The sequence below is a fragment of the Protopterus annectens genome, chromosome 3.part0 (assembly GCF_019279795.1).
Source record: "Protopterus annectens isolate FY-2018-M chromosome 3.part0, PAN1.0, whole genome shotgun sequence".
Classification (NCBI taxonomy): Eukaryota; Metazoa; Chordata; order Ceratodontiformes; family Protopteridae; genus Protopterus; species Protopterus annectens.
The window spans coordinates 326,774,520-326,800,367 of record NC_056731.1 but is presented as its reverse complement, the minus strand read 5'-3'; the positions used below and the strand labels follow the sequence as shown (position 1 = coordinate 326,800,367).

At 42.1% G+C, this 25,848-nt stretch overlaps 1 protein-coding gene across 1 annotated transcript in view; it reads left to right on the top strand.

The window, feature by feature from the left end:
• Window positions 1-25,848, top strand: part of EZH2 (enhancer of zeste 2 polycomb repressive complex 2 subunit) — a gene marked incomplete in the record, with an annotated part of 2,261,448 nt that overhangs the window by 1,323,399 nt on the left and 912,201 nt on the right. The window contains 1 exon segment of the mRNA XM_044064800.1: window positions 9,351-9,520. Coding sequence (XP_043920735.1) covers window positions 9,351-9,520 — 170 coding nt within the window.

Here is a 25,848-nt window from a genome sequence, read left to right as displayed (position 1 = left end):
CGAAGCAGAAGCAGTTCGCAACTGCCGGTCGGCTGCTACCTGAAATTTTAATTTTTCGAGTTTCAAACCTGAAGTCTTCCAAAGCTAAGTACCCCGTTGGGGATCCTTTTTTCTTGCTCTAACTGATGTCAGTAAAGGTCAACAATTGTCTTGCCTGTGGAATGCAAATACCTCAGAGATTTTCATTCTTACTGCGTCACCTGTTTAGGCCTAGACCACAACGTCCCTCACTGTCGGTTTTATGCCTTATTTAATGCCCGAACATTCGTTGGGCTATCTTTGTTGCTAAATTCTTTCACTCTCATTCTCCATATTCCAAAATGGCTTCGGTAAGCCATCCAACTACCGATCTTCCGAAAAAACGTAAAGATAGACAGACAGACCGCATAGGTCCAAAACTGCCGACGATGCTTCTGTTAAGCTAGTCACTAGGCACCTTTGCAGCCCCTGATGCCCACTTCTACAGATTCTCAGGCTTCTGCCGAGTCCCATTCGGAGTCCGGTATGCCGCAAGATGCTTCTTCCACTACAGAACCTGCAGATGTCTCTACCTTGGATGGGTCCGGAGCCGCTGTCAGGCACCGGCTTTTGAGGGTGTATTCCGACCTATGGATGTTCAAATTAAACCGATGACTTTGTTTTTAGCATAAAACTGCAGAGTTTCTTAGGCCCAGAGTACGCACTACGCCTAGAAAAACAACGACCAAAGTGCATGCTCAAGCTCCCATGCCACAAAAACAAATGCTTAGAATGGCTGAAGACCTTATTACCCTAATTAGGGGAAGCCAGCCTTCCCCTGCTAAGAGACAAAGAATTGAGTTTCATTCTGATTTTACAGACCAGGAGTCCAAGGGCTCTGACCCTTTTGAGTTCCAGGACATGCCGTTATCAACCTATGAGGATTCAGATGCAGAGGAATCCATTCCCTCTGCCTCCCCTCCAGAGGATTTTTCTTTTGGTAAAACCTTGCATACTTTAAAAGAGCATTTCTGCTGGGAATGCCGGGACTACCCTCAGTCCAAAAATAAACTCGGGGAATTTTTAGAGTTGCCTCAGCACAGGCCTGTAGCTATACCCCCTGTCCTGGATGTTGTAGATGTCTTAATGGAATCCAGTCTTACTCCAAACACTTTACCCCAAGCCCCTAGAAAACCTGACAGGTACTACAGAGTACCTGATTCTCACAAATTTCTCTTCAAGAATCCTACTAAGGATCCAGAGACCATTTCACAGGGACCTAAAGGTATTAAGGCTACTACAGCCAAAAACCCTACCCCCTTCAGACAGGGATTCCAGAGCTTTAGACAGATGGAGTAAGAAGGTATATACCTCTGCAGCTCTTGCCATCAGGGCATTGAATTGCCAGTTTCACATGTTGAAGTACCAGCAACATATTATGGAACTAATTAAACAAAAAATGGTGTTACTTCTAGATTTACAAGAGTTAATGCATTCTGCAAACCAAGTTAGTAAGCATACTTTGCAGTGTGGCTTTGATGCCCTAGAAGCATCTTGCAGGGCTGCAGTCACTGGGTCTGTACTGAGAAGGCATGCTTGGCTGAAGGAACAAACATTGCCAGATCATGTCAAATCAAAATTACTAGATGCTTTTTAAATGACGACTGTTTGTTTGGTACCAAAGCAGAAGAGGTTCTTAAAAAGAGAGAAGAAAAAGCTAAATCTATGCAAACTGTTAAAGAATTCTTACAAGGGCAGCCACCTAGATTCAGTAGGCATTGACATTCTAAATACTGGTCCCTTTCAGCCCCTTCCAGGCCTTCTCAGTCCAAATCCAGTGGAAACAGGCCACCCAGGCTACAGTCTCAGGGTATGCAGAGATCTAAACAATGGAGTGCTTCCACCAAAAAACAGGGAGTGGTAAGTCGCCCCCTTATGGAAAAAGCTCACAATGACTTTTCAGTTATCTTTCCCAGCCTACCCAATTACTTGTACCCCTAGGAGGAAAACTTGCCCTTCATGCAAAAAACTGGATGTCCATTACTCAGGACCGATGGGTCCTACACATTGTATCCCAGGGGTACAGATTCTACTTCCATTCACTGTCAGTCCCAAGCGGGTTTCCAGACCTTCCTCCAAACCAGTGGGCATTGGCTCAAAATCAAATACTTTCCCTGCTCAATATCAGAACTATTCAACCTGTTCCAGTAGAACAAAGGGGGCAGGGTTTCTACTCCAGACTTTCCCTGGTGCCCAGAAAAGAGGGCTCTTCGCGCCCAATCCTGGCTCTATGGATTCTCAGCACCTTTCTGGTGGTCCCAAAATTCAAAATGCTTATCCTGCAACAGCTTCTTCCTATGCTAGCCAGGGAAGCCTGGTTAGTCACTCTAGACTTAAAAGAAGCTTATCTGCACATCCCCATAAGGGAGTCATGCAGGAAATATCTACGCTTCAGGGCAGGCTCTATGCAGTATCAGTTCTCTGCACTTCCCTTTTGCTTATCTACTGCACCCAGAGTATTCACAAAATACCTGGCTCCAGCCATTGCATATTGCATGCCGAGAAATATCCAAATTTTCCCATACTTGGACGATTGCCTGATTCAGGCCGACAGTCAGGAATTGCTGCTTCAGTACCTGGCATTTATAAAAAGCCTTCTCACTTCATTGGGGTACACCATCAATGAAAAGAAACCACAACTGGTGCCCAGTCAAAAGATTGTATCCTGGGAGCAAGCTTGGACACAACTTCCCATACGGCATTTCTCACTCCAGAAAGACAGGTCTATCTGACCAGCTACTTCAAACAAATGGCCACCCGAACCCTGCTATATGCAAGGAAAATACTGCTAGCCCTAGGGTTCATGGCCTTGTGTATTCTGCTAATTCCACATGCAAGATTGCACATGAGGAAACTTCAGTGGTACTTAAAAAGTCTTTGGTGCCAACATTCTCAGGACCTGGAAGCAATCATTTCAACCATACCTTGTCTAAGGGCACAGTTCCTTTGGTGGGCAGAATCATGCAACCACAACAAGGGACTACCTTTCACTCAACCCCTCACCACCCAAACCCTGACAACAGATGCATCAGACTATACATGGGGGGCTCACATGGCAGGCAAATGCATTCAGCGTCACTGGAGCCCAGACCGAATTCTCCTGCACATCAATCAGAGATGCTAACTTTATAGAATGCTCAGACAGCCTTCAAATACCTAATCCTTCCAGGACAGCTGCTGATAAAAACAGACACCACAGTTATGTGATACATAAACAAGCAGGGGGGAACCCATTCTTACCCACTCTGAAGGTTAGCCATGGCCCTGTGGAACACAGCCTTGAGCAACCAAGTGCACCTGCAAGCTCAATTCCTGCCAGGCAAACAAAATTCACTGGCAGCCGACTTGAGCAGAAATCTAGACCCACACGAATAGAAATTGGAGCCCAACACCTTCCACCTTCTAATCCAGAGGTGGGGGCACCAGAGGTGGACTGCTTTGCCTCCCCCAAGAACCACCAGTTGAGCAAATTCTGCACCAGGAACCCTCACAGCAGGGCCTGGAAAGTGGATGCACTATCCTTCCAATAGGAAAACCTTTCAATTTATGCCTTTCCCCCTCCGCCCCTCCTCTCAAAAGTACTACTCAAAATCAAGCAGGACAGGCCAAGGGCAATTCTTATTGCCCCAGACTGGCTACGTCAGCACTAGTACTCACTCTTACGCAGTCTGGTCACCCTGGCACCTTCCCCAGACTCCTACTCTGCTGTCTCAGCAGGAGGGACAGATTTTGCATCCACAGTTGCAAACCCTAAGCCTTGCAGCCTGGCTTATCCCCTGAATACACCACCAGCAACCCTCACCAAACAGGTGCTGGACATCATTCTTGAAGCCAGAATGCCTAGTACTAGGAAATCCTATGCTGAAAAGTGGAAAATATATTGTTCTTGGAATCAATCTCAAGGAAAGGACAGCAGTGCCCTCCATACCTATAGTCCTGGATTACCTAGCAGAGCTACTCGACAGAGGCCTATCCTTCTCCTCCATTAAGATTCATGCCTCTGCCATCTCAGCACATTATAATACTGAGCCACCTCTATTTTCACACCCTCTCATCAAACAGTTCCTGAGAGGGGCTAACAACGTAAGGCCCCTAAGGACAGCACCCACCCCTGCCTGGGACCTTAACTTTGTACTGGAAAAGCTCACACTTCCCCTTTTTGAACCTTCTGCTTCAGCAGAGTTAAAATTCCTCTCTTGGAAAACAGCCTTGCTTTTAGCCATAACTTCAGCAAGAAGAGTGTTTGAGTTACAGGCGCTTATGGCTGTGGAACCCTTCATTATTTTCCATGCTGACACGTTTTCCCTCAGGACTAACCCGTCCTTTATGCCTAAGGTTGTATCCAGTGTGGCTCTAAACAAATCCATCCATTTGCCAACCTTCTTTGCTAATCCTCAGAATAAAGGGGAAAGGATCCTGCACTCCTTGGACGTGCACAGACAGCTCAGGTTCTTCCTTGACCGGACTAATCCTTTCAGAAAATCTGACCAGCTGCTAGTCATCTTTGCTACATGGACAGAGGGCAAGGCCATTTTAAAACAAACCATTTCCAAATGGCCCACTGCATCAATTTATGTTACAAGCACAATGGAAAACCTACCCCACAAGGGGATCAGACCACATTCCACTAGGGCTACTTCCACCTCTACAGCACATCTCAAGGGAGTCTCTAGCAGGGACATTCTGGAAGCTGCAACCTGGAGTTCTGTACACACCTTCACCAAGCATTACCACTTACCTATTTTTTCTAAATCCAGAGCTGGATTTACTACAGCAGTCTTACAAGGCCTGGTAGCCAGGCCTAACACCTCTTGACTGCCTCCACCCTTCCTCAGCTTTGTGAATCGACCCAAGTGTGATGACTGCAGCAGTGAAACATGAACATAGTACAGTTGTGTACACATACCATAAATGTAGATGTTAGAGTGTATTCACTGTTGCAGTTCTGGTTTCCTGCTCTCCAGCCCTCTGGCTTTCTCCATCCTTTCTACCTCTCCTCTCTATGGGCATTTTTACTGGTGGTATTCCCCACCATATACTAGCTTCCTATTTGGGGTTTCCTGACATTTGGGGTAAGAAAAACTGATGCTATGGCGTCGGCTGCCTATTTTATACCCCCGATGACCTGACATCATGGAAGAAGCGACAGCATCCGACACAGAAATCCCAAGACTCTGGTATTTGGGCCGACTGTGGGCTACCTGCAGGCAGATAACCCAAGTGTGGTGACTGCAACAGTGAATCGACTCTAACATGTGCATTTATGGTAAGTGTACACAACTGTACTGTTTGGATGCTGTGTCTGATATTGATTTACTTGAAGTGGGGCCTTCTGGAAATCTGTCGGGCATATGGAATAATACATTCCTCCCCTATTCTGCTCTGTGTGGTGTGGGACATGGTTTAATCCCTGAGGTATGGGAGAGTCTAATATAGTCTCCTATCTTTTCTGCTCTTCCTGGCATTCATTTCAAGTTCTTGGAAGAAATCAAAGTAATTCTCATTGGCTGTGGTGGCCAGAAGAGCTCTGGAAGAAATCAGCCTAAGGGACTGAAGTGGCTTGGATCTCTAGGGAATGAATAGGCCAGTGATGATGTGTCCATGCACGAAATTTGGAGAGGATTTGAAACCTGAAGGAGAGAGCTGTGAACCCTACAAGCTTTCTGCAATGTTTCCATGGTATTAAATAAATCAGTTTTGATATTTGTCTTGGATATTCTCATTGGGTGTGGAGAGTTTGTTCCTGATGCAGAACCACTGGATGATCTTGCTGGTGTATGAGACACTCGGACATGATTGATGCTGCTAGGAAACTTTTAATTCACTTGGTCTGTGACTCAGAAAAGTATGTTGAGTGGAGTTTCACAGCTTCCTCTTGGAAATATGAAACCTGAAGATGCAAGTCCTAAAGTGTGAATTAAAAGAAAGGAGAGAGAAAAACAAGCAAATTCTTGTTTAAATTGATGGAGTAAAGGAATAAAGCCCTGACTTCAACCAGGTGGCCCAAGTTTAATTAGCAGTTTGGCAGGGGATGATGGAAGTACTGTTCATGGGAGATGGGGAGGGAAAGGCAGGGGATGATGGAAGTACTGTTCATGGGAGATGGGGAGGGAAATGCAAGACACTTAATTTTATGTACACTTGAAGGAGGCGAGAAGCATAGTAATTTTTCTTTGGGGCTGGGCTTCTGGACCATCAATCCCACCATATGATTTTAGTGGTCATGAGCGAATGGGAAGGAACACACACAGGAGAGGGTGTTATGAGTCCTTGTGGTTACATGGCTAGCAAGGGCAGGAGTGGACTAAATAGTTTTAGAAGGTCTCATTACAAGGATGCTGGCAAGAGCACAGACCTCCAGTTGTCTGCCAGCAAGACTGCACTTCTTGGATGGCTGTCATTTTAAATGATCTAAAGGATGAAGGTCTTTGCTGCTTCAAAATGAATAGGCCATGGCCAGCTGAGGGTGGCTCAAGCAAGGCAGAGAAGAAAAAATGTATATAAAAAATAAATAAATAAATATCCAAAACTCACTCTATTATAACATGTTTTTGCTAGGGGATTGTCCCCGCCCTCAGCAGTACCAGTCAGTTACTTGTGTATACTGACTCCAAGGTTTCTCTACTCGGATGAGGATGATACTGTTGAGATACTCCAGTCCTGGAAGTTTTGTATGTTCTCTCATTCACCCTTACAGCCCTCTGATTTTCATTGGGCACCCAAGCTGCACTGTGTACTGCCCTATTTGAGTGTGTGGGGTCATCCTGATGTGGCTCAAGTACAGTTTTACTCATAAAAAATAACAAATGTCTGTCATTTCATGATTGCAGTAGTTTAGTATCTTTCTTTTATTCATTAAAGAACCCCCACATTTTGGGGAAACTGAATTTCGTGACTGGCAGGCTTGACCCACGTCCTGTCTGGTTCAGTGGAATTAATTCAGACTTGGATTTTTTTTTTGTTCTTTTGTTTGAAGGATCTCAGAGCTGATGGCATTAGGTGTAAGGAACCTGTTCTTTTAGAAGGATCATGTGTCCCTTTTGGCTTGACCATTTTTTATGGAACTGGTTTGTGAACCAGTCCATCCCTTGTTGGGTCAGTAAGCAGAGGAGAAAGAAACTTTCACACTGTTGATATGCACTGTTGGCTCAGATCTTACCTGAAGCAGGTGCTTGTGTTTAGAAAAATTGAAGAGTTATTCATCATCTTCACTTAAGAGTGGGAATGGATCACTCTGCATGGTGGTAAGGTTCAAAGGTAGCAAATTAACATTTTCTAAGTATATTGCAATTTGTGTTATATTTAGCCATCAGGTTGATAACCATCCATTGAAGAATGTTTCAGGAAGAGCCAGCCCTATTAGAGAATTGCATGTTTTCAGTATTTGCTTCTAAAGTGCCTTCCCTGTATACAATGGGCCTTCACCACTTGGGTCTTCATGCCTTCACCAAGCATTGTTCTGTGGATTTCTGTGTGTGTGTGTGTGTGTGTGTGTGTGTGTGTGTGTGTGTGTGTGTGTGTGTGTGTGTGTGTGTCTGAACTTTAGGACTTGACCATCTAAATGTTTGTTGTTCAGTTGTTCTCTTACTACTTTCTTGTGTTTTACTGTTTGGGACTCCTACCTATTGTGGAACTTGTAAAAGAGGGTCCCTGATGTTAAAAATAGAAGTTCTTTTATCACTTGTGATCCATTTAACATGCTCTTGAGGGTCCTTAAGTCAGGCAAGGGTACACTGTCTACTTTTTTCTCAAAACATTTTTTGTCTATTACTTTTAATAGTATCGGTAGCAGATCCTAATTTTTACTTTTTGGTTTACAAGAAGAGTGCTACTAGTTGATGTAAATGACCAGTCTCTGGTTTTAAGTGCACTTGCACAGTCATTGAGGGTTCTTTGTGGATTAATGAGAGTATACCTTTTATATCCTAGTACTGTATACAAGTGAATTAGAAAGTGCATATGTTTTAAATTCCTTGATTTAATCAGCTAAAAATGTTCTTGCTATTTAGTAGGTTTGTAATTGCTATGGTCCAGTAGCACTTTGCTTTAATAAAGCATTTCTAAGGTTTTTGACTGTTGGATGGGGCAGGTGTATTACAGGTATGATCAGATCTGTGCAGGGGAAATTGAGAAAGAAGCCAAAGAATACCTATTTAATGTATGTTGTTGTTGTTGTCTTTCAGCTTTTCCTGGTTAGGGGTCGCCACAGTGGAACTCCGGTCTGCTAATGATTGGCAATAGATTTTCATGAATGCCGAGGTGCCAGCTCGACGTCCAACCTTCAATGAAGGCACGCCCATTTACGCATGTCTTTCGAACGCCCACCCAACCGCGGGGAGGACTTGCAAACTTGTCATATAAGCTCGTAGACAGGATACATTTCTGAAGATGTAGAAAAGTTATTGTTGCTGGAGTGCTTATCATAATATTTTATTTTTATTTATTTTTTGTGTGTGTGTTTTTATACAAATGTTTGCACCCTCCCCCTGAAAGAGCATCAAACATATTCTCAGTTTGCTCATTTGTTCCTGTCTGCTTTTGGCATCAGAGGCCCAAAGAAAGGAGGGGTGAGAGTGGCAATCTATGGCTATCATACACATTGAGCGATTTGAGATTTTTCATTCCAAACAGCCTTGACCCTATCCACTGGCAGATATGTTGCAATGTCTGCTTTAATGTGCTGCTGAAAATGCATGCTTACTCACACTTTGCAAGAGTGGCTTATGTTCTGGGCCTTAGACATGGCTTTTGTCAATTTCTTCCCCACTGTTGGTTAAGCTAACCTCAACCACTGTCCCTTACCTGCCTGCCCAGCTCCTCCAGCACTTGGGCATGCTACTGAGCCCATCTTGTTTTGAATGTAATTAGTGGTCCATCCCTTCTAGTCCACAGAACTAGCTAATTTGACTTGCTTGTGTTTGACATGAAAAAGTATTTGAGTTGTGGTAAAATGTTTTGCTCTACTGCTGTGAAAGCACTATTATGTCTTGATGCAACCTCATTTGCACTTTTTTTCTGTTGTGGCATTGTTTTTAGCTGAATGGTATTGGTCTTTGTGATTTTTCATTTTGTTATAACAAGAAATTTCAAGGCTTCTGGTGTGTTGATTTCAGTTTATTCTTTGATCCTGAAAGACATTAAAATCATTGAGCATTAGCTAGCTGTTCCAACTTAACTGATGATACATTTTTTCCTTAATATTAGCAGTTAAGTGATGGTGTTAGTTTATCTGAAGCAAGACACATTACATTGTTCAAAGTAGTCTGTTACATATTTAATAAAAGTCTTGCTGAGGAATCTGTTTTTAAAGTCTTGTGTTTTTTAACCTACAGAAGCAAACTCAAGATGTCAGACTCCTGTTAAAATGAAGCTAAATTACGAACCTTCTGAAAACGTCGAGTGGAGCGGTGCAGAAGCTTCATTATTCAGAGTTTTGATTGGCACCTACTATGATAATTTTTGTGCAATTGCAAAGTTGATAGAGACGAAGACCTGCAGGCAGGTATATGACAGATCAACATGCTGGCAGTGGGTGAATGAGGCATTTGCTTTCTTGAAAGTGGGTTGCGAGTTCCCCTTAAACCTTTATCATCTTGTTTCCAGAGCCTTTAAGATAAAGTAGACTGGTCTTGTAAAACATTTCCTAGTAATTTATTCTACCTTCTGATTGGCTGCAGTTCTGTGGTAGTCAGTGTATGTCAGATGTCTAGGCTCATGACAACCCACTGTAGAGCCTAATGAATAAGAAGAATATTAGTCCTTGGGAGAGCTAATTATGGTCTTTAAGGAAAAATATTTTCTCTAAGTCTTGTTTATGCAGAACACTAAATATGTATTTAATATATTTTGGAAGCATTGTGTTCTTTTGTATGAGTATATGAGGGAAGCAGTCATCTTTTCTTAATAGCAGAGTGAAGTCACAGCTGCTGTTACTCAGAATAATTTAATAATTCCGTAGGATAATTTGGGTTTATTGTCTCATCTTGTTTTATGCTGGAAAGTGTTAAGAAGCAAATGCTACTCACTACTGTATAACCTGCAGACAAAGTGGAGCCAGCGTGACAAATTGTCCTGTATAGTTGACAAGCACCTAGCCAGCTGCAGAAGATCAAGATGCGTCTGCAGCTATACTGGCATTTTGTTTATATTATGTAACCTTGACGGGTCACAATCACATTGTACAGTTGTGGCAAGTCTGCACCCCACATTAGTAACCAATGCCACAAAGGAAGACTCTTTACCAGATCATTGCTGTACTTTCATCACTGTGTACATCTGACATAAATTACTGCATCTTATTTATTTTAATTTGGTTTATTTATCATTTGTTGGCCATAATAGTATTTGAAATGTGTTAAATTTTAGAAACTGCATTTGTGGCAAGACATACTTGGAATCTGTGGAGAAGGAGACAGCAGAAAGTGTGCATATCCTTTAGTAGAAACCATGTAAGGAAAGTAGGGCATGCACAGTCAGGAAGAAAAGTGTCAGGATGGATACAGATACCTCAAGGAGATCTAAAGGTGACTTTTTGATAAGGATATCCAGACACGAATGTTTTGAAGATGTATGGAAGCCTGAATACAGGGCTTATTTCACTAAAATAATTGGATTCCTCTAGTGGATCGTACGACGACAAACGGGTTTAACATTGTGGTCATTCTAGGCAAAAGTTTGCAGGTTGTTCATCTTGCTTCCAGAATGGAGCAAACTACTGCTAAAGAGGAATAGTAAGTTGCCAGCCAGAAAACATTCAGTCATCACTGTGTTCAGATCCATGCAAAATCTAGTGGCAATTGATCTTCACCTTGGTGGGGCAGTGAGCCCAAATAAGGGAAGTGGCCATTCAGTTGTGCTCCAGTGGGACACCTGAAATTTTCCCAGCTAGCAGTCTGCTATAGAGCCTGATTTTCATACCTGTAATAATTTATTTCCATAATAGAAACATTAGATGTTCAAATATCATGAAAAGCTAAGAATTCACCTCACTGACATGGATATTTGCAGAGCATAGTCAAATACAGCATAATTTGTTTTATCAGACAGGTTTGCCTTGTGCTATACTCTGATACTGTCAGCCTTATTCTCTACTGATTGCTCATTTGCTTTTAATACTTCAGCAACCATACAAGAATGAATAATTCCTAAAATTAGTATTTTGATTGTGTGGTTAACTAGGTCAAAAGACTAGGTACAACTGCCTCTTCAGGATCATCCTGGGAGTACTGGCCTCTGAGTCAGAGTGTAGTAATAGGTACCTTGGAAACCGAATGCAGAATTTTAGAATTCAGTACATTAGGAACCCACTCCCTTAGTCCTCTGTTCTAAACAGTACAATGTGTAATGCAATTTTTTTCCTTTAACAAATGTATTTACCAGATCTTGCACTGTTGTGTATCAGACCTTTGTTTGCATTGCATTGAGTATTGAAGTCAAACTGTACACTGGTCTACAAAAATGGTTCTGAAACTTGTATATTGATAGGAGCCTTGGAAACTATTTTATTGTTGCCATGTTCTTTGTACTGTCTTTTTCAGTGTTGGTCTGATTATGATAGTACAGGGTGTAGTTTGCACAACAGCCCAAGTTGTGGATAAAGTCCTATGGAGCAGACTTCTTAACTCATTGAAAACGTGTGCAAATAATCTTATCTTAAACCAAGATAGAACATCTTATACTGCAGTACCCTTCCTGTTTTTTATGGTGAGGTAATAAATGTCAATAAACTTAGCATAAAAATAATTGGGAGATCCAAAAAAAAATACTTTCACGATTGAAATATAAAATGTGTCGCTCAAATGATCTGCGTTTTATTTGCAAAACTCTGTTCCATGACATTAACAGATAGCATTTTCTAGTTGGCTTTCATAATTTAACAAATCACTTTAACGTTCCCATGTACAGTATGGACCAAGTGCAAATATAAAATAGAGAAACTGCAGGACAAACAACACCACTTTCCTTTTAGCACTTTTTAGAATTTAAAACGGGAGAACTCTGGATGTTTGCTGAGAAGACTGAAGTGCTACCAAGCAAAGCCATCTCCATCAACTCTTCAGTCTTAGACTGCCCACTGGTTAAGTCCCCAAAGTGTGGAGAATGGCAGTTGTGGTGCACTTGCATAAAAATTTCTTTTATGCTGACCCTGGAAGTTATACCTATTAGTTTCACTAGTATTATTTGTAAGGTTAATACGTGTATTGTAGCTGAACTAATGATATAGGTGGCCTTGTATCCCTAGCTCATCTTTGTAAAAGAAAGGTCATGCCTGCTCAGTCTGGTTGAGTTCTTTGAAAGAATTACTGAGGCCATGGATAAGGGGCATACAGTGCATGATGCTTATTGGGACCTTGCTGAGGCCTTTGATGTCCCCTGTGCTGGGATTATTTCTCTCCCAACTCAACATTAAACCATGTATAGTTTGCTGGTAATCTGCTGTTTAACAGAATCCATGCGATTGAGATCGGGGTATTTGCTGCAGACAGACAAATATCACCAGTTGTGTCCCACAGAGCTCTGTCATGGGTCCTTTCCTCTTTGGTATATGTTTCTGTGACGTAAAAGCTGACGTCAAGGGACTAAGGCTATCCAAGTTTGCTGAACTGCATACTGAGTGTGGTTATCAAATCCTATTCTGACAACTCAAATTCATAATCAAGGTCTGTTACAAACAAATGATGTGTGTATTAATCATACTTTCCCCTCAACACCTAGAAATGTAGTATAGTTTCCTTTAATAAATCTATCATCACTACTGCTTACTATGTAGATAACATTTCACTTAAATTTCGCACAGTCATTGGGCTCTTGAGTATGTATGTTAACAGACTTGGTTAGAAAATCCATTTACCTTGCATAGGTTATACTTTGTGGTAGCCCATCAAGGTCCAAAGAAGCTATCGTCCCATTTTTATTACTTCTTTATTAGGTCTGTCACTGAATATAGTGCATCCTTTGGTGTTCCTCACTAAGCACCTAAACAAGCTTGAGATAGTTTCTTTCTCACCAAAAAAGGTAATTGGTTTCTATACCCTTGCTACTCTGATAGACTAACAGCTCGACCCATGTCAGTTTACTTGTGATCTTAGTGTTGAACGGACTCCTGAGGAGTGTGTTATCCTTTAGATGTTCTTCATGTTTCACTGTTGCATCATTACATTTGCATTATCTGCTTGCAGGTAGTCCTGAGTCGGCCTGATTATCAGGTCTTGCGTTGGTTGCTGTCTCATCTTCCATGACGTCAGGTAGTCAGGGGAATAAAGCATGCAGCCGACGCCATTACATCAGTCTTTCTTGCCATGCGGTGCCCGAAGCAGAAGCAGTTTGGAAGTGCCGGTCGGCAGACTCCTGAAATTTTCGTTTTCGAGTTTCCGATCCGAAGTCTTCAACTAAGCTAAGTACCCCATTGGGGATCCTTTTTCTTGCTCTAAACCAATGTCAGTAAAAGTTAACAGTTGTATTTCTTGTGGAAAGCAAATACCTCAAAGATTTTCATTCGTACTGCATTCCTTGCTTAGGCCCAAACCATGACGTACCTCGCTGTCGGTTTTGTGCCTTACTCAAACTATTCGGTTCATTTTCGCATCTAAATATTTTGGTACTTGGTTCAACTATCAGAAATGGCTTCGGTAAGCCACCCGACTGACATTCCCAAAAAACGCAAAGAATAAAGACAGAGACAGATCGCATAGGTCCAAAGCTACCGACGACGCTTCTCCTAAGCTAGTTGCCAGTTCGCTGGTACTCAGTGAAGCATTTTGCAGCCCCTGATACCCGCTACTTCAGATTTTGGCCTCTACTGAGACCAATTCTGAGTCCGGTATGCAGCGAGATGCTTCTTTGACTTGGAACCTGCGGATGTCTCTACCTTGAATGGGTCCGGAGCCGCTGTGCAGGCACCGGCTTCTGAGGGTGTATTCAGGCCTACTGACGCCATCTTCTTCAAGGCCTAAAACTTGATCCATGCCTAGAAAACAGACGCCCAGACCGCATGGTCAGGCCTCTATGCCTAAAAACAAATAAGAATGGCTGAAGACCTTATTACTCTAATCAGGGGAAGCCACTATTCTCCCTCTGAGACCTAGAACAGATTCTCCTTCTGATTCTTCTGATCAGGACAAATTTCTGTTTTCTCTGATGACCAGGAGTTGCCCTTGCCTACCTATGAGGATTCTGATGCAGAGGATTCCATTCCCTCTGCTTCCCCTCCAGAAGATTTTTCTTTTGGTGAAACCTTGCACACTCTTAAGGAGCATTTCCACTGGGAAAGCCAGGATTACTCTGTCTCCAAAAAGAGGCTTAGAGAATTCTTACTCCTACCTCAACACAGGCCTTTAGCTATCCCGCTTGTCCTGGACATTGTAGATGATGCCTTCTTGGAATCTAGCCTGGCTCCAGACACTTTAACTCCAGCTCCCTGGAAGCCTGACAGGTATTAGAGTACCTGACTCTCACAAGTTCCTCTTCAAGAATCCTACTGCAGACCCAGCGTCCATTTCCCAAGGACCTAAAGGCATTAAGGCTACTACTGCCAAAAACCCTACCCCCTCTGATAGAGATTCCAGGGCCTTGGACAGATGGGGTAAGAAGGTATACACTTCTGCTACTTTGGCCATTAGGGCCTTAAACTGCCAGTTTCATATGCTAAAGTATCAGCAGCATATTATGGGACTACTTAAACAGAAGAATGATGTTGATTCCTGACTGTGCTGAAAATAAAGAATTACAGGATTTAAAGCATACTGCTGAACAAGTTGGTAAACATACTTTGCAATGTGGTTTTGTCTCTTTAGAAGCATCTTGCAAGGCTGCTGTCACTGGGTCTGTACTTAGAAGGCATGCTTGGCTTAAGGAGCAAAATTTGCCAGATCATGTTAAAGCTAAATTACTAGATGCTCCCTTAAACCAAGACCGCCTGTTTGGCAACAAAGCAGAAGTCGTCCTTAAAAAGATGAAGGAAAAGCCTAAATCTTTGCGAACAGTTTGATTTCCTGCAAGTACAGCTTTCCAGATTTAGTAGGCATTGGCCTTCTAAGAGTTGGTCCTTTCCTGTCTCTCCCAGGCCTTCTCAGTCCAAACCCAGGAACAGCAGACCACCTAGGCTACCGTATCAATGTATTCACAGGCCTAAGCATTGGGGGGGGGGGGGGGGCAGGTTCTCTCTGTTCTAAGTATCAGGGCTATTCAGCCTGTCCCAGCAGAAGAAAGGGGACAAGGTTTTTACTCAACTTTCCTGGTACCCAGAAAAGACAGCTCCTGGCGTCCTATCCTGGACCTCTCTCTTCTAAACTCCTTTTTGGTATTCCCAAAATTCAAAATGCTAACACTTCATTAGCTGCTTCCTATGCTAGGCAAAGATGCCTGGTTGGCAACCTTAGACTTAAAGGAAGCTTACCTACACATTCCAATAATGGAATCTTGCAGGAAATACCTATGCACCTATGCTTCAGAGCAAGCTCCATGCACTATCCGTTCTCTGCACTTCCCTTTGGCTTATCTACTGCGCCCAGGGTATTCACAAAGTGTCTAGCTCCATTCATTGCATTTTGCAGACGAAGAAATATTTAAATATATCCATACCTGGACGATTGTCTAATTCAGGCAGAAAGCCAGGGTATGCTACTAAAACATTTGGCATTTGTAAAGAAACTTCTAACCTCACTGGGATACACCATAAACGAAAAGAAATCTCATCTAGTACCCTGCCAACAAATTGTATTCCTAGGAGCAAGCTTGAATACAGTTCACAAGTGCCAGTCGGCAGACTCCTGAAATTTTCATTTTCGAGTTTCAGATCCAAAGTCTTCAACTAAGCTAAGTACCTTGTTGGGGATCCTTTTTCTTGCTCTAAACCGATGTCAGTAAAAGTTAATAGTTGTATTTATTGTGGAAAGCAAATACCTCAAAGATTTTCATTCGTTCTGTATTCCTTGCTTAGGCCCAAACCATGACGTACCTCGCTGTTGGTTTTGTGCCTTACTCAAACCTCAAACTATTCGGTTCATTTTCGCATGTAAATATTTTGGTACTTGGTTCAACTATCGGAAATGGCTTCGGTAAGCCACCCGACTGACATTCCAAAAATACGCAAAGATAGACAGAGACAGATCGCATAGGTCCAAAGCTACCGACGACGCTTCTCCTAAGCTAGTTGCCAGTTCGCCGGTACTCAGTGAAGCACTTTTGCAGCCCCTGATACCGCTACTTCAGATTTTGGCCTCTACTGAGAACAATTCAGAGTCCGGTATGCAGCGAGATGCTTTTTTGACTTGGAACCTGCGGATGTCTCTACCTTGAATGGGTCCGGAGCCGCTGTGCAGGCACTGGCTTCTGAGGGTGTATTCAGGCCTACTGATGCCATCTTCTTCAAGGCCTAAAACTTGATCCATGCCTAGAAAACAGATGCCCAGACCGCATGGTCAGGCCTCTATGCCTAAAAAACAAATAAGAATGGTTGAAGACCTTATTACTCTAATCAGGGGAAGCCACCCTTCTCCCTCTGAGACCTGGAATAGATTCTCCTTCTGATTCTTCTGATCAGGACTCTGAAATTTCTGTTTTCTCTGATGACCAGGGGTTGCCCTTGCCACCTATGAGGATTCTGATGCAGAGGATTCCATTCCCTCTGCTTCCCCTCTAGAAGATTTTTCTTTTGGTGAAACCTTGCGCACTCTTAAGGAGCATTTCCACTGGGAAAGCCAGGATTACTCTGACTCCAAAAAGAGGCTTAGGGAATTCTTACTCCTACCTCAACACAGGCATTTAGCTATCCCGCTTGTCCTGGACATTGTAGATGATGCCTTCTTGGAATCTAGCCTGGCTCCAGACACTTTACCTCCAGCTCTCTGGAAGCCCAATGGGTATTACAGAGTACCTGACTCTCACAAGTTCCTCTTCAAGAATCCTACTGCGGACCCAGCGTCCATTTCCCAAGGACCTAAAGGCATTAAGGCTACTACTGCCAAAAACCCTACCCCCTCTGATAGAGATTCCAGGGCCTTGGACAGCTGGGGTAAGAAGGTATACACTTCTGCTACTTTGGCCATTAGGGCCTTAAACTGCCAGTTTCATATGCTAAAGTATCAGCAGCATATTATGGGACTACTTAAACAGAAGAATGATGTTGATTCCTGACTGTGCTGAAAATAAAGAATTACAGGATTTAAAGCATACTGCTGAACAAGTTGGTAAACATACTTTGCAGTGTGGTTTTGTCTCTTTAGAAGCATCTTGCAAGGCTGCTGTCACTGGGTCTGTACTTAGAAGGCATGCTTGGCTTAAGGAGCAAAATTTGCCAGATCATGTTAAAGCTAAATTACTGGATGCTCCCTTAAACCAAGACCGCCTGTTTGGCAACAAAGCAGAAGTCGTCCTTAAAAAGATGAAGTAAAAAGCTAAATCTATGCAAAAAGTTAGATTTCCTGCAAGTACAGCCTCCCAGATTTAGTAGGCATTGGCCTTCTAAGAGTTGGTCCTTTCCTGTCTCTCCCAGGCCTTCTCAGTCCAAACCCAGGAACAGCAGACCACCTAGGCTACAATATCAATGTATTCACAGGCGTAAGCATTGGGGCAGGTTCTCTCTATTCTAAGTATCAGGGCTATTCAGCCTGTCCCAGCAGAAGAAAGGGGACAAGGTTTTTACTCGAAACTTTCCTGGTACCCAGAAAAGACAGCTCCTGGCATCCTATCCTGGACCTGTCTATCCTAAACACCTTTTTGGTAATCCCAAAATTCAGAATGCTAACTCTTCATCAGCTGTTTCCCATGCTAGGCAAAAATGCCTGGTTGGCAACACTGGTTTTAAAGGAAGCCTACCTGCATATCCCAATAAGGAAATCTTGCAGAAGATACCTAAGCTTCAGAGCAGGCTACATGCTCTGTCAGTTCTCTACACTGCTCTCTGGCTTATCTACTGCGCCTAGGGTATTCACAAAGTGCCTAGCTCCAGTCATTGCATTTTGCAGGCAAAGAAATATTGAAATATACCCATACCTGGACGATTGTCTAATTCAGGCAGAAAGCCAGGACATACTATTAAACCATCTGGCATTTGTAAAGAAATTACTAACTTCTCTGGGGTACACCATAAATGAAAACAAATCACATCTAGTACCCTGCCAACAAATTGTATTCCTGGGAGCAAGCTTGAATACAACTTCCCAGATGGCCTGTCTCACGCCAGAGAAACAAGTTCACTTCTATTTGCAAGGAAAATACTGCAAGTCCTGGGGTTCATGGACTCTTGCATTCTGCTAATTCCATGTGCAAGTCTGCATATGAGGAGACTTCAGTGGTATCTAAAAAGCCTATGGTGTCAGCATTCTCAGGACCTAGAATCAATAATTCCTATCATACCTTGTCTAAAGATAGAGGCCCTTTAGTGGGCAGAGGCCTGTCACCAGAACAAGGGACTGCCATACACTTTACCCCCTGCCGCCCAAACCCTAACAGACACATCAGACTATGCATGGGGGGCTCACTTGGCAGGGCAGTGCATTCAGGGCAAATGGAACCAGAGTCAAATGCACTTGCATATCAATCAAAAAAAATGTTAGCTGTACAGAATGCTCTGACAGCCTTCAAGGACCACATTCTTCCAGGATAAATATTGGTAAAGATGGACAACACCACTGTTATGTGGTACATAAACCAGCAGGGGGGAACCCACTAATACCATCTCTGCAGACTAGCCATGGCTCTGTGGAACACAGCCTTGAGCTACCAAGTGCATCTACAAGCTCAATTCCTGCCAGGCAAGCTAAATACACTGGCAGACGACCTAAGCAGAAATCTCATGACCCACACAAGTGGAAACTGGATCCAAAAATATTCAACATTTTGAGAAACAAATGGGGGAGCCCAGAGATGGACCTGTTTGCCTCCCCTCAGAACTACCAGTTGGACAAATTCTACACAAGGACTCCCCACAGACAAGCTTGGAAAGTGGATGCCCTGTCCTTCACGTGGAAAAACCCATCAGTTTATGCCTTTCCCCCTCTGCCTGTCCTCTCCATAGTGCTACTAAGATCAAATAGGACAAACCAAGGACAGTACTTATTGCACCAGACTGACCACACCAACACTGGTACCCCCTCTTGCGCAGTGTGTCACTTCTGGAACCATAGCACCTGCTTCAGACCCCTGCCCTGCTATCCCAGCAGGAGGGCCAGATTCTGCACCCACAACTTCAAACCCTGAGCCTTTCAGCCTGGCTAATTTCATGATCTCTCCATTACCATCCTTCAGTAAGCAAGTGATTGATGTTATTATGGAGGCAAGGAGGCCTAGTACTAGAAAATCCTATGCTGAAAAATGGAAAAGATCCTGTTCCTGGAACCAAACACAGGGGATGGACACAGCAGTGCCCAAATTAATGCACATTCTTCAATACTTAATTGAGATGCTTCACAAGAGTCTTTCCTTTTCTTCCATCAAAATTCATGCCTCGGCCATTTCAGCTCATTATAATACAGAGCCACCCCTCTTCTCTCATCCACTGCTGAAGCAATTCCTCAGAGGGGCCAAAAACTTAAGACCACCCAGGAGAGTCCCTACTCCAGCCTGGGACCTTAACTTTGTATTGGAAAAGCTCACTGTACCTCCCTTTGAGCCAGCTGCAAATGCAGAGCTGAAATTCCTTTCTTGGAAAACAGCCTTCCTTCTAGCAATCACTTCAGCAAGAAGGGTGTCTGAATTACAGGCCCTCATGGCAGTGGAGCCTTTTATCATCTTTCGTGCGGACAGGGTGTCCCTCATGACCAATCCTTCCTTTATGCCCAAGGTGGTATCCGGTGTGGCCCTTAATCAGTCCATTCATTTGCCAACCTTCTTTTCTAACCCACAGAACAAAGGGGAATGAACAACTTAGATTTTACATGGACAGGATTAAGCCTCTCAGGAAATCTGCACAGCTGCTGGTTGCATTTGCTGCAGGGGTAGAGGGGAAGACCATTTCAGAGCAAACCATTTCTAAGTGGATAGGCCATTGCGTTCATTTCTGCTAAAAGCACCATGGAAAACCTACCCCACAGGGGATAAGATCACATTCAACCAGGGCTGTATCTACCTCGACAGCCTTTTCTCAGAGGTGTCCCTAGCAGGGACATCTTAGAAGCTGCTACCTGGAGTTCTGTACATACTTTCACCAAGCATTACCATTTGCCATTTTTTTCTAAATCAGAGCTGGTTTTGCCACTGCAGTCTTGCAGGGCCTTATAGCTGGTCCTAATGCTGTCTAATTGCCTCCTCCCTTACTTAGCTTTGGGAATCTACCCAAATGTAATGACTGCAACAGTAAAACACGAAGAACATAGTACAGTTGTGTACACTTACCATAAATGTAGCTGTTGAAGTGTATTCACTGTTGCAGTCCTGGTTACCCTCCCTCCAGCCCCCTTTTATTGACTATACCTCTATTCTTCCTTACCATGCTTAAAGCTTTCTGGTCTATTTGCTTTTTTGTGGGAGGTGTAACCTTATAAATATATAATTGCTTCCCATTATGGGGGCACCTGACATCTGGGACAAGAAAAACTGATGTAATGGCATCAGCTTCATGCTTTATACCCCTGATGACGTCATGGAAGATGAGACTGCAACCAACGCAGGACCCAAGACTTTGATAATCAGGCCAACTGAGGGCTACCTGCAAGCTGATGACGCAAATGTAATGACTGCAACAGTGAATACACTCGAACATCTACATTTATGGTAAGTGTACGCAACTGTACTTTGTGTACACTTACCATAAATGTAGATATCAAGTGTATTCACTGTTGCAGTCCTGGTTACCCTCCCCTCCAGCCCCCTGACTTCTCTTGGCTATACTTTTCTTCTTGTTTAGTGTATTTCAGCTTTCTGGTGTGTTTGCTTTTTGTTGGAGGTGTAATCTAACATATAATTGCTTTCCATTATGGGAGCATCTGACATCTGGGGCAAGAAAAACTGATGTAATGGCGTCGGCTGCATGTTGTATACCCTTGATGACCTCACGTCATGGAAGAAGAGACAGCATCTGACGCAGGAATCCAAGACTTTGATATTCAGGCCGGCTGAGGGCTACCTGCAAGCAGATAACCCAAATGTAATGACTGCAACAGTGAATACACTCGAACTACTACATTTATGGTAAGTGTACACAACTGTACTTTGTTCATCTCGCCTTCATTCTTACGTCCCACCCTCCAACACCCATCCGGTCTACTTGAGTCCGTATAGAGTGCTTGGTCTCTTATCCAACTCTGAGTGGCATATTTATATTAAGTAGTCATGCAGCAAACAAGATCTGATGGAAGATCAGAGTGCATCATGGGACAGGGAGTTGGCCTCGAGCTGGTTGAAGACCTTGAGCTTTTGCAGTTGCTCAAGTCGGAGCCGAGGATTTGCTCCGAACCCATCAGTAAAGAATGAAGGCAAGATGAACAACTCGCATGGAACGTTATGGTGAGTACATAACTTCTTTTTTTTTTCTGTTATAAGACACAGTTGCATTACATTTTACATATTTAGGTTTGCCTGTAAGTGTTCAATGTGCGGCTTATAACATTGTTATACTTGTAGACTGAGCTTTGTTTGAAAAGGATCCGTGAACCAGTCCACCTTAGCATTTTATTTATTTTTTTATCTTTTTGACCGAATTAGTCCCACAAGGATAGTGACCACTATTATGGGGAGACTTGAAGTGGTAATTATACTAGCAGGAGAACTTTGGCCAAGGCATTAGGAAAATTCTACTTTTTCTTTTTCCAATAGATGCCATGGAATCTGTTTACATCCAACTGAGTTACCAAGAACCCAAGCAGATGGGACCTCAGTTTAATGTCATTTTTGAAGGATAACACACACTGTGGAGTGCAAACTTTATATTAAATGTGTCCAAATAAGTCTGTTTACATTTAAACATCTGTAGTACACAGCAAAGTTTTTTTACTGGGAAATGTTTATCAAGAGGGGTAACTCTTAATTAGCATAATATCAGAAACAAAATTCCCACACACTAATCATTCAGAGTTTGCTGACTCATTACATTTAAAAAACTAAAGTCTTCATTTTCATAACCTGTGATCTCCCATTACAGATTGGTACACACTAGTCTGAGAAATGCCCCATTATTGTGTTAGAAGTATTAAGCCACAAAGCACAGTCTACTGCCTTAGCACATGGAGCTTTTTGCAACAGACATTCCTTTACTGGTCTCTGTATTTTATAGTCTGTTGGTCCCTTCTCCAAATTTGTGAAGAAAGAGAAACGTCACAAAGAAAAAAGCATTAGGAAATATGATAATACAGTGCCCTTAGCCCCCCAAGGTTCAAGATCCTGAAAAGTGGTGAGGCACCTTTTTTCAGCCCTACTGACAACTTTTGAGTGTGGCCCTTAGCAGGAAACCTTGAGAGGTTGCCATTTTGTCAGTAGTTCCTGTATTCACTAAGCAGTGGCTCTGATACGAGTCCAGAGCAGCTTTGGATGTTCCATCCTCTCAATAGAGTATTGCTTACAAAGAGGGTGGACAGGATCCTGTTCATCATTGTAACAGAAGAGGTTGTTGGGGACCAGATACAGGTCATGGCTGTCCACTCTGGTGCCACTGCTGAAACCACAGGGCCAAACTTCCAAAGTGGTATGTTGTCGGTTTGCCCCAGCCTCTGCTGTTTGGGCCTCAACCCCATTTCTCTCAGGTCTCCTTTCAGGACTTCAAACATTTTCAGGATATCATGGAATTTGTGAAACCTAGGCAGCCACACTCTGAGAAAGATCCTGCTCCTGCAATCTCTTTTGGTAAGGGAAAGCGAGAGACCCTGTCAAAGGAGTTTGATTCCTCAGACTCTGAAAAGGAGGCATTAGCTTATGTAAACTAGATCTCTTGGAGTCATCTTCAAATGGGAACATTTCTTTTGGGAATGCCCTTCCTAGGATAAAAGCCTTCAACTAATATAACTTTTGAGCCAAGATCAGTTTCTATGCCTGACAGAACCTGTGTCTTTGACAATTCTTTCATTACATGAAATCCTGGATGACTACTTCTACAGGGCCCTTTAGTCTTACAAACGCCTATATAAGAATCCTGTAGAGGATTGAGAAATGATCCCTTCTGATTCCAACAGAGGTCATGGTGGCAATGCTTCCAGAAACCCTTTACAAAATGACAAAGAAGGGCAGAGCTGTAATCCAATTTGGTTAAAGGAATTTCACATCAGCTACCTTGACTGTTTTGGAGCAGCTGAAATAGAAGACAGAGGGGATTCAAAATAAGGGCCTTCAGAAGGGAATCCTGAATTCTGCGACCTCACCACCCAGGTGGCTAAACACTCGAAGTGTTTGGATGTGATGTGGATGCATCTAGCAGGGCGACTGCTTGCAGTGTCTATGATAAGAAGAAATTGTCTGAGGGGACAAGCTCCTTCCTGATTGCATGAACGTGATGCTTCTGAATGCCCCTTTGAATAAAGAATTCCTCTTTGGGCTCTCCAACTGAGAAAAGTGCTCAAGAAACTGAAGGAAGGGGGGATGGTGTTGTCAATGAATTTCGGCAGTACTTTCTTGCTTCCTCAAGGAAAAGCAGCTTTGAGGCTTCACAAGCACAGTAATTTGCTGTAGACTTCATGTTTTCTTTTTTAAATATTTTGATGCATTTTTTTCTGAAAAATACTGGTTATTACTATCCAAACATCTGATGTCAATTTTCATTTCATCCACAACTGATTGGTTCAGATCTGAGGTGTCTGAGCTGACTCGGCTACTTGTAAAAGCTCGTGGCAATCCAAAACTCTTGAGCTTCTCCCTTACCCATGATGCATCCTTCCAGTTACCTCAGAACTAATTTTCCACCATTAGTTGAAAGACATGGTTCCTTCTCTCTCTCGCTACTGGGATAGGCAAGTGTGTGTTTTTGTTTTTTGTACGTTCAATTTTCTTAAGCTGTCTTAATTTCTCTTCCTGTGGACTAACATACTCTAGATACTATCGTTAGTATCTCTTCTCTACACGTTTCTCTGTCCTTTTCCCTATGCGTTTAACTTTGCCTTACTGCCTTTGTCCATATCTCTTTTCCCCTTTTTCTTCTGACTTGTAAAAAATATATATATATATATATATATATATATATATATATATATATATATATATGTGTGTGTGTGTATATATATATATATATATATATATATATATATGTGTGTGTGTGTATATATATATATATATATATATATATATATATATATGTGTGTGTGTGTGTATATATATATATATATATATATATATATATGTATGTGTGTGTGTGTGTATATATATATATATATATATATATATATATATATATATATATATAAATAACACTAAACTTCTGAAAACCTAAGAAATTATTAAACTTAATAATTCTTAGTCTAAAAATAAAAAGAGAGCCAGTGAAATGCGCTTCATCCAGTTTAATGTGCTGGACTTCCTTAGAAATGTAACAGTACACCACGAATCCTTTGTATATATAGTCATGTTTACAAAAGAATGACATCATAAGATAAACCAATGTCCACTTAGAATTAAACAGTGTGTGACATACATAAATAAATAAACCTAAGATGCTCATGTATATTAATTAGAATCCTATGCAGAGCCAAAACTCTGTTAGAAATCAAGCTATGTTAGTGTGTCAATCAAATAAAAAGAGTGCAAAATGTACATTAAATCACAGCCTAATCCTACTTTAACTTTGCCATTTTAAAATACATTTAAGGTTAGTGTATTCATTTATACCTGGTGGAGTCTCTGCATTTAATAATAGTTGCCATCTCAGCTCCTTAACCTCCAACAGGGTATCTTTGTCTCCAAATAGTAAAGGAACTTGTTCCAGAACAAGAAATTTAAATTCCTTAAAGGAACCACATAAGTTGCTATGTTTAGCTAATGCATTACTGTAGTCAGCCTTTCTAATTGCACCATAGTGTTCCTTTATTCTAGTACTAAGTTTTCTAATGGTCTTACCTATGTAAAATGCAGAACATGTAGTACAAATCGCAGCATATACAACATAAATGGAATTACAGTCATAAGCATTATGAAAAGAAATCGTAAAATTATTATGTGGGAAGGTGTAAGAACTACCTGTAAGAATCCATTTACAGGCGATACAGTTAGTACAAGTAAACATCCCCTTCTCTGTACTAATAATAGAGGGAGCAGTTACAAAAGGTTGGTCTCTATTTTCCAGTAAAAACCTAAGGGCTTTAATTTTCTTATGTGAAAAAAGTGGGAAAGGACCTAATTTGAGACTAATATCTTGGCTCGAAGTCAAAATATCCCAATTATTATGAATAACCTTCTTAATAGCAGTCATAACACATTCCTATTAGAGTGTCAGATTTTTTCTAATTTTCTCATACAGAGGGGTTACCCGTTTGACTTATTGCAGTCCATTTGTGGGGAGGTGTATTCCTTAAGGCATACTAGGTATCCTCCTATTATTTCCCAGGGGTTTTCCACTATTAATATGACCAATAGTACTGCACATTCTTCTACCTTTAAAGTTGCGGAGAGGTCCCAGGTTTCCTCTCTTTCTAATGCTTACCAGTCTAGTGTTGTTAGCACTACCTCGGATAGATTCTCTTCTTTTCCTATCCCTATTTGTAGGGATGCTACTGCTATTAAGAAGGTTATTCATAATAATTGGGATATTTTGACTTCGAGCCAAGATATTAGTCTCAAATTAGGTCCTTTCCCACTTTTTTCACATAAGAAAATATATATATATATGTGTGTGTGTGTGTGTGTGTGTATATATATATATATATATATATATATATCAGACAAAAAGACGACAGTAATGCACTAAAAAAGGGGAAGCAC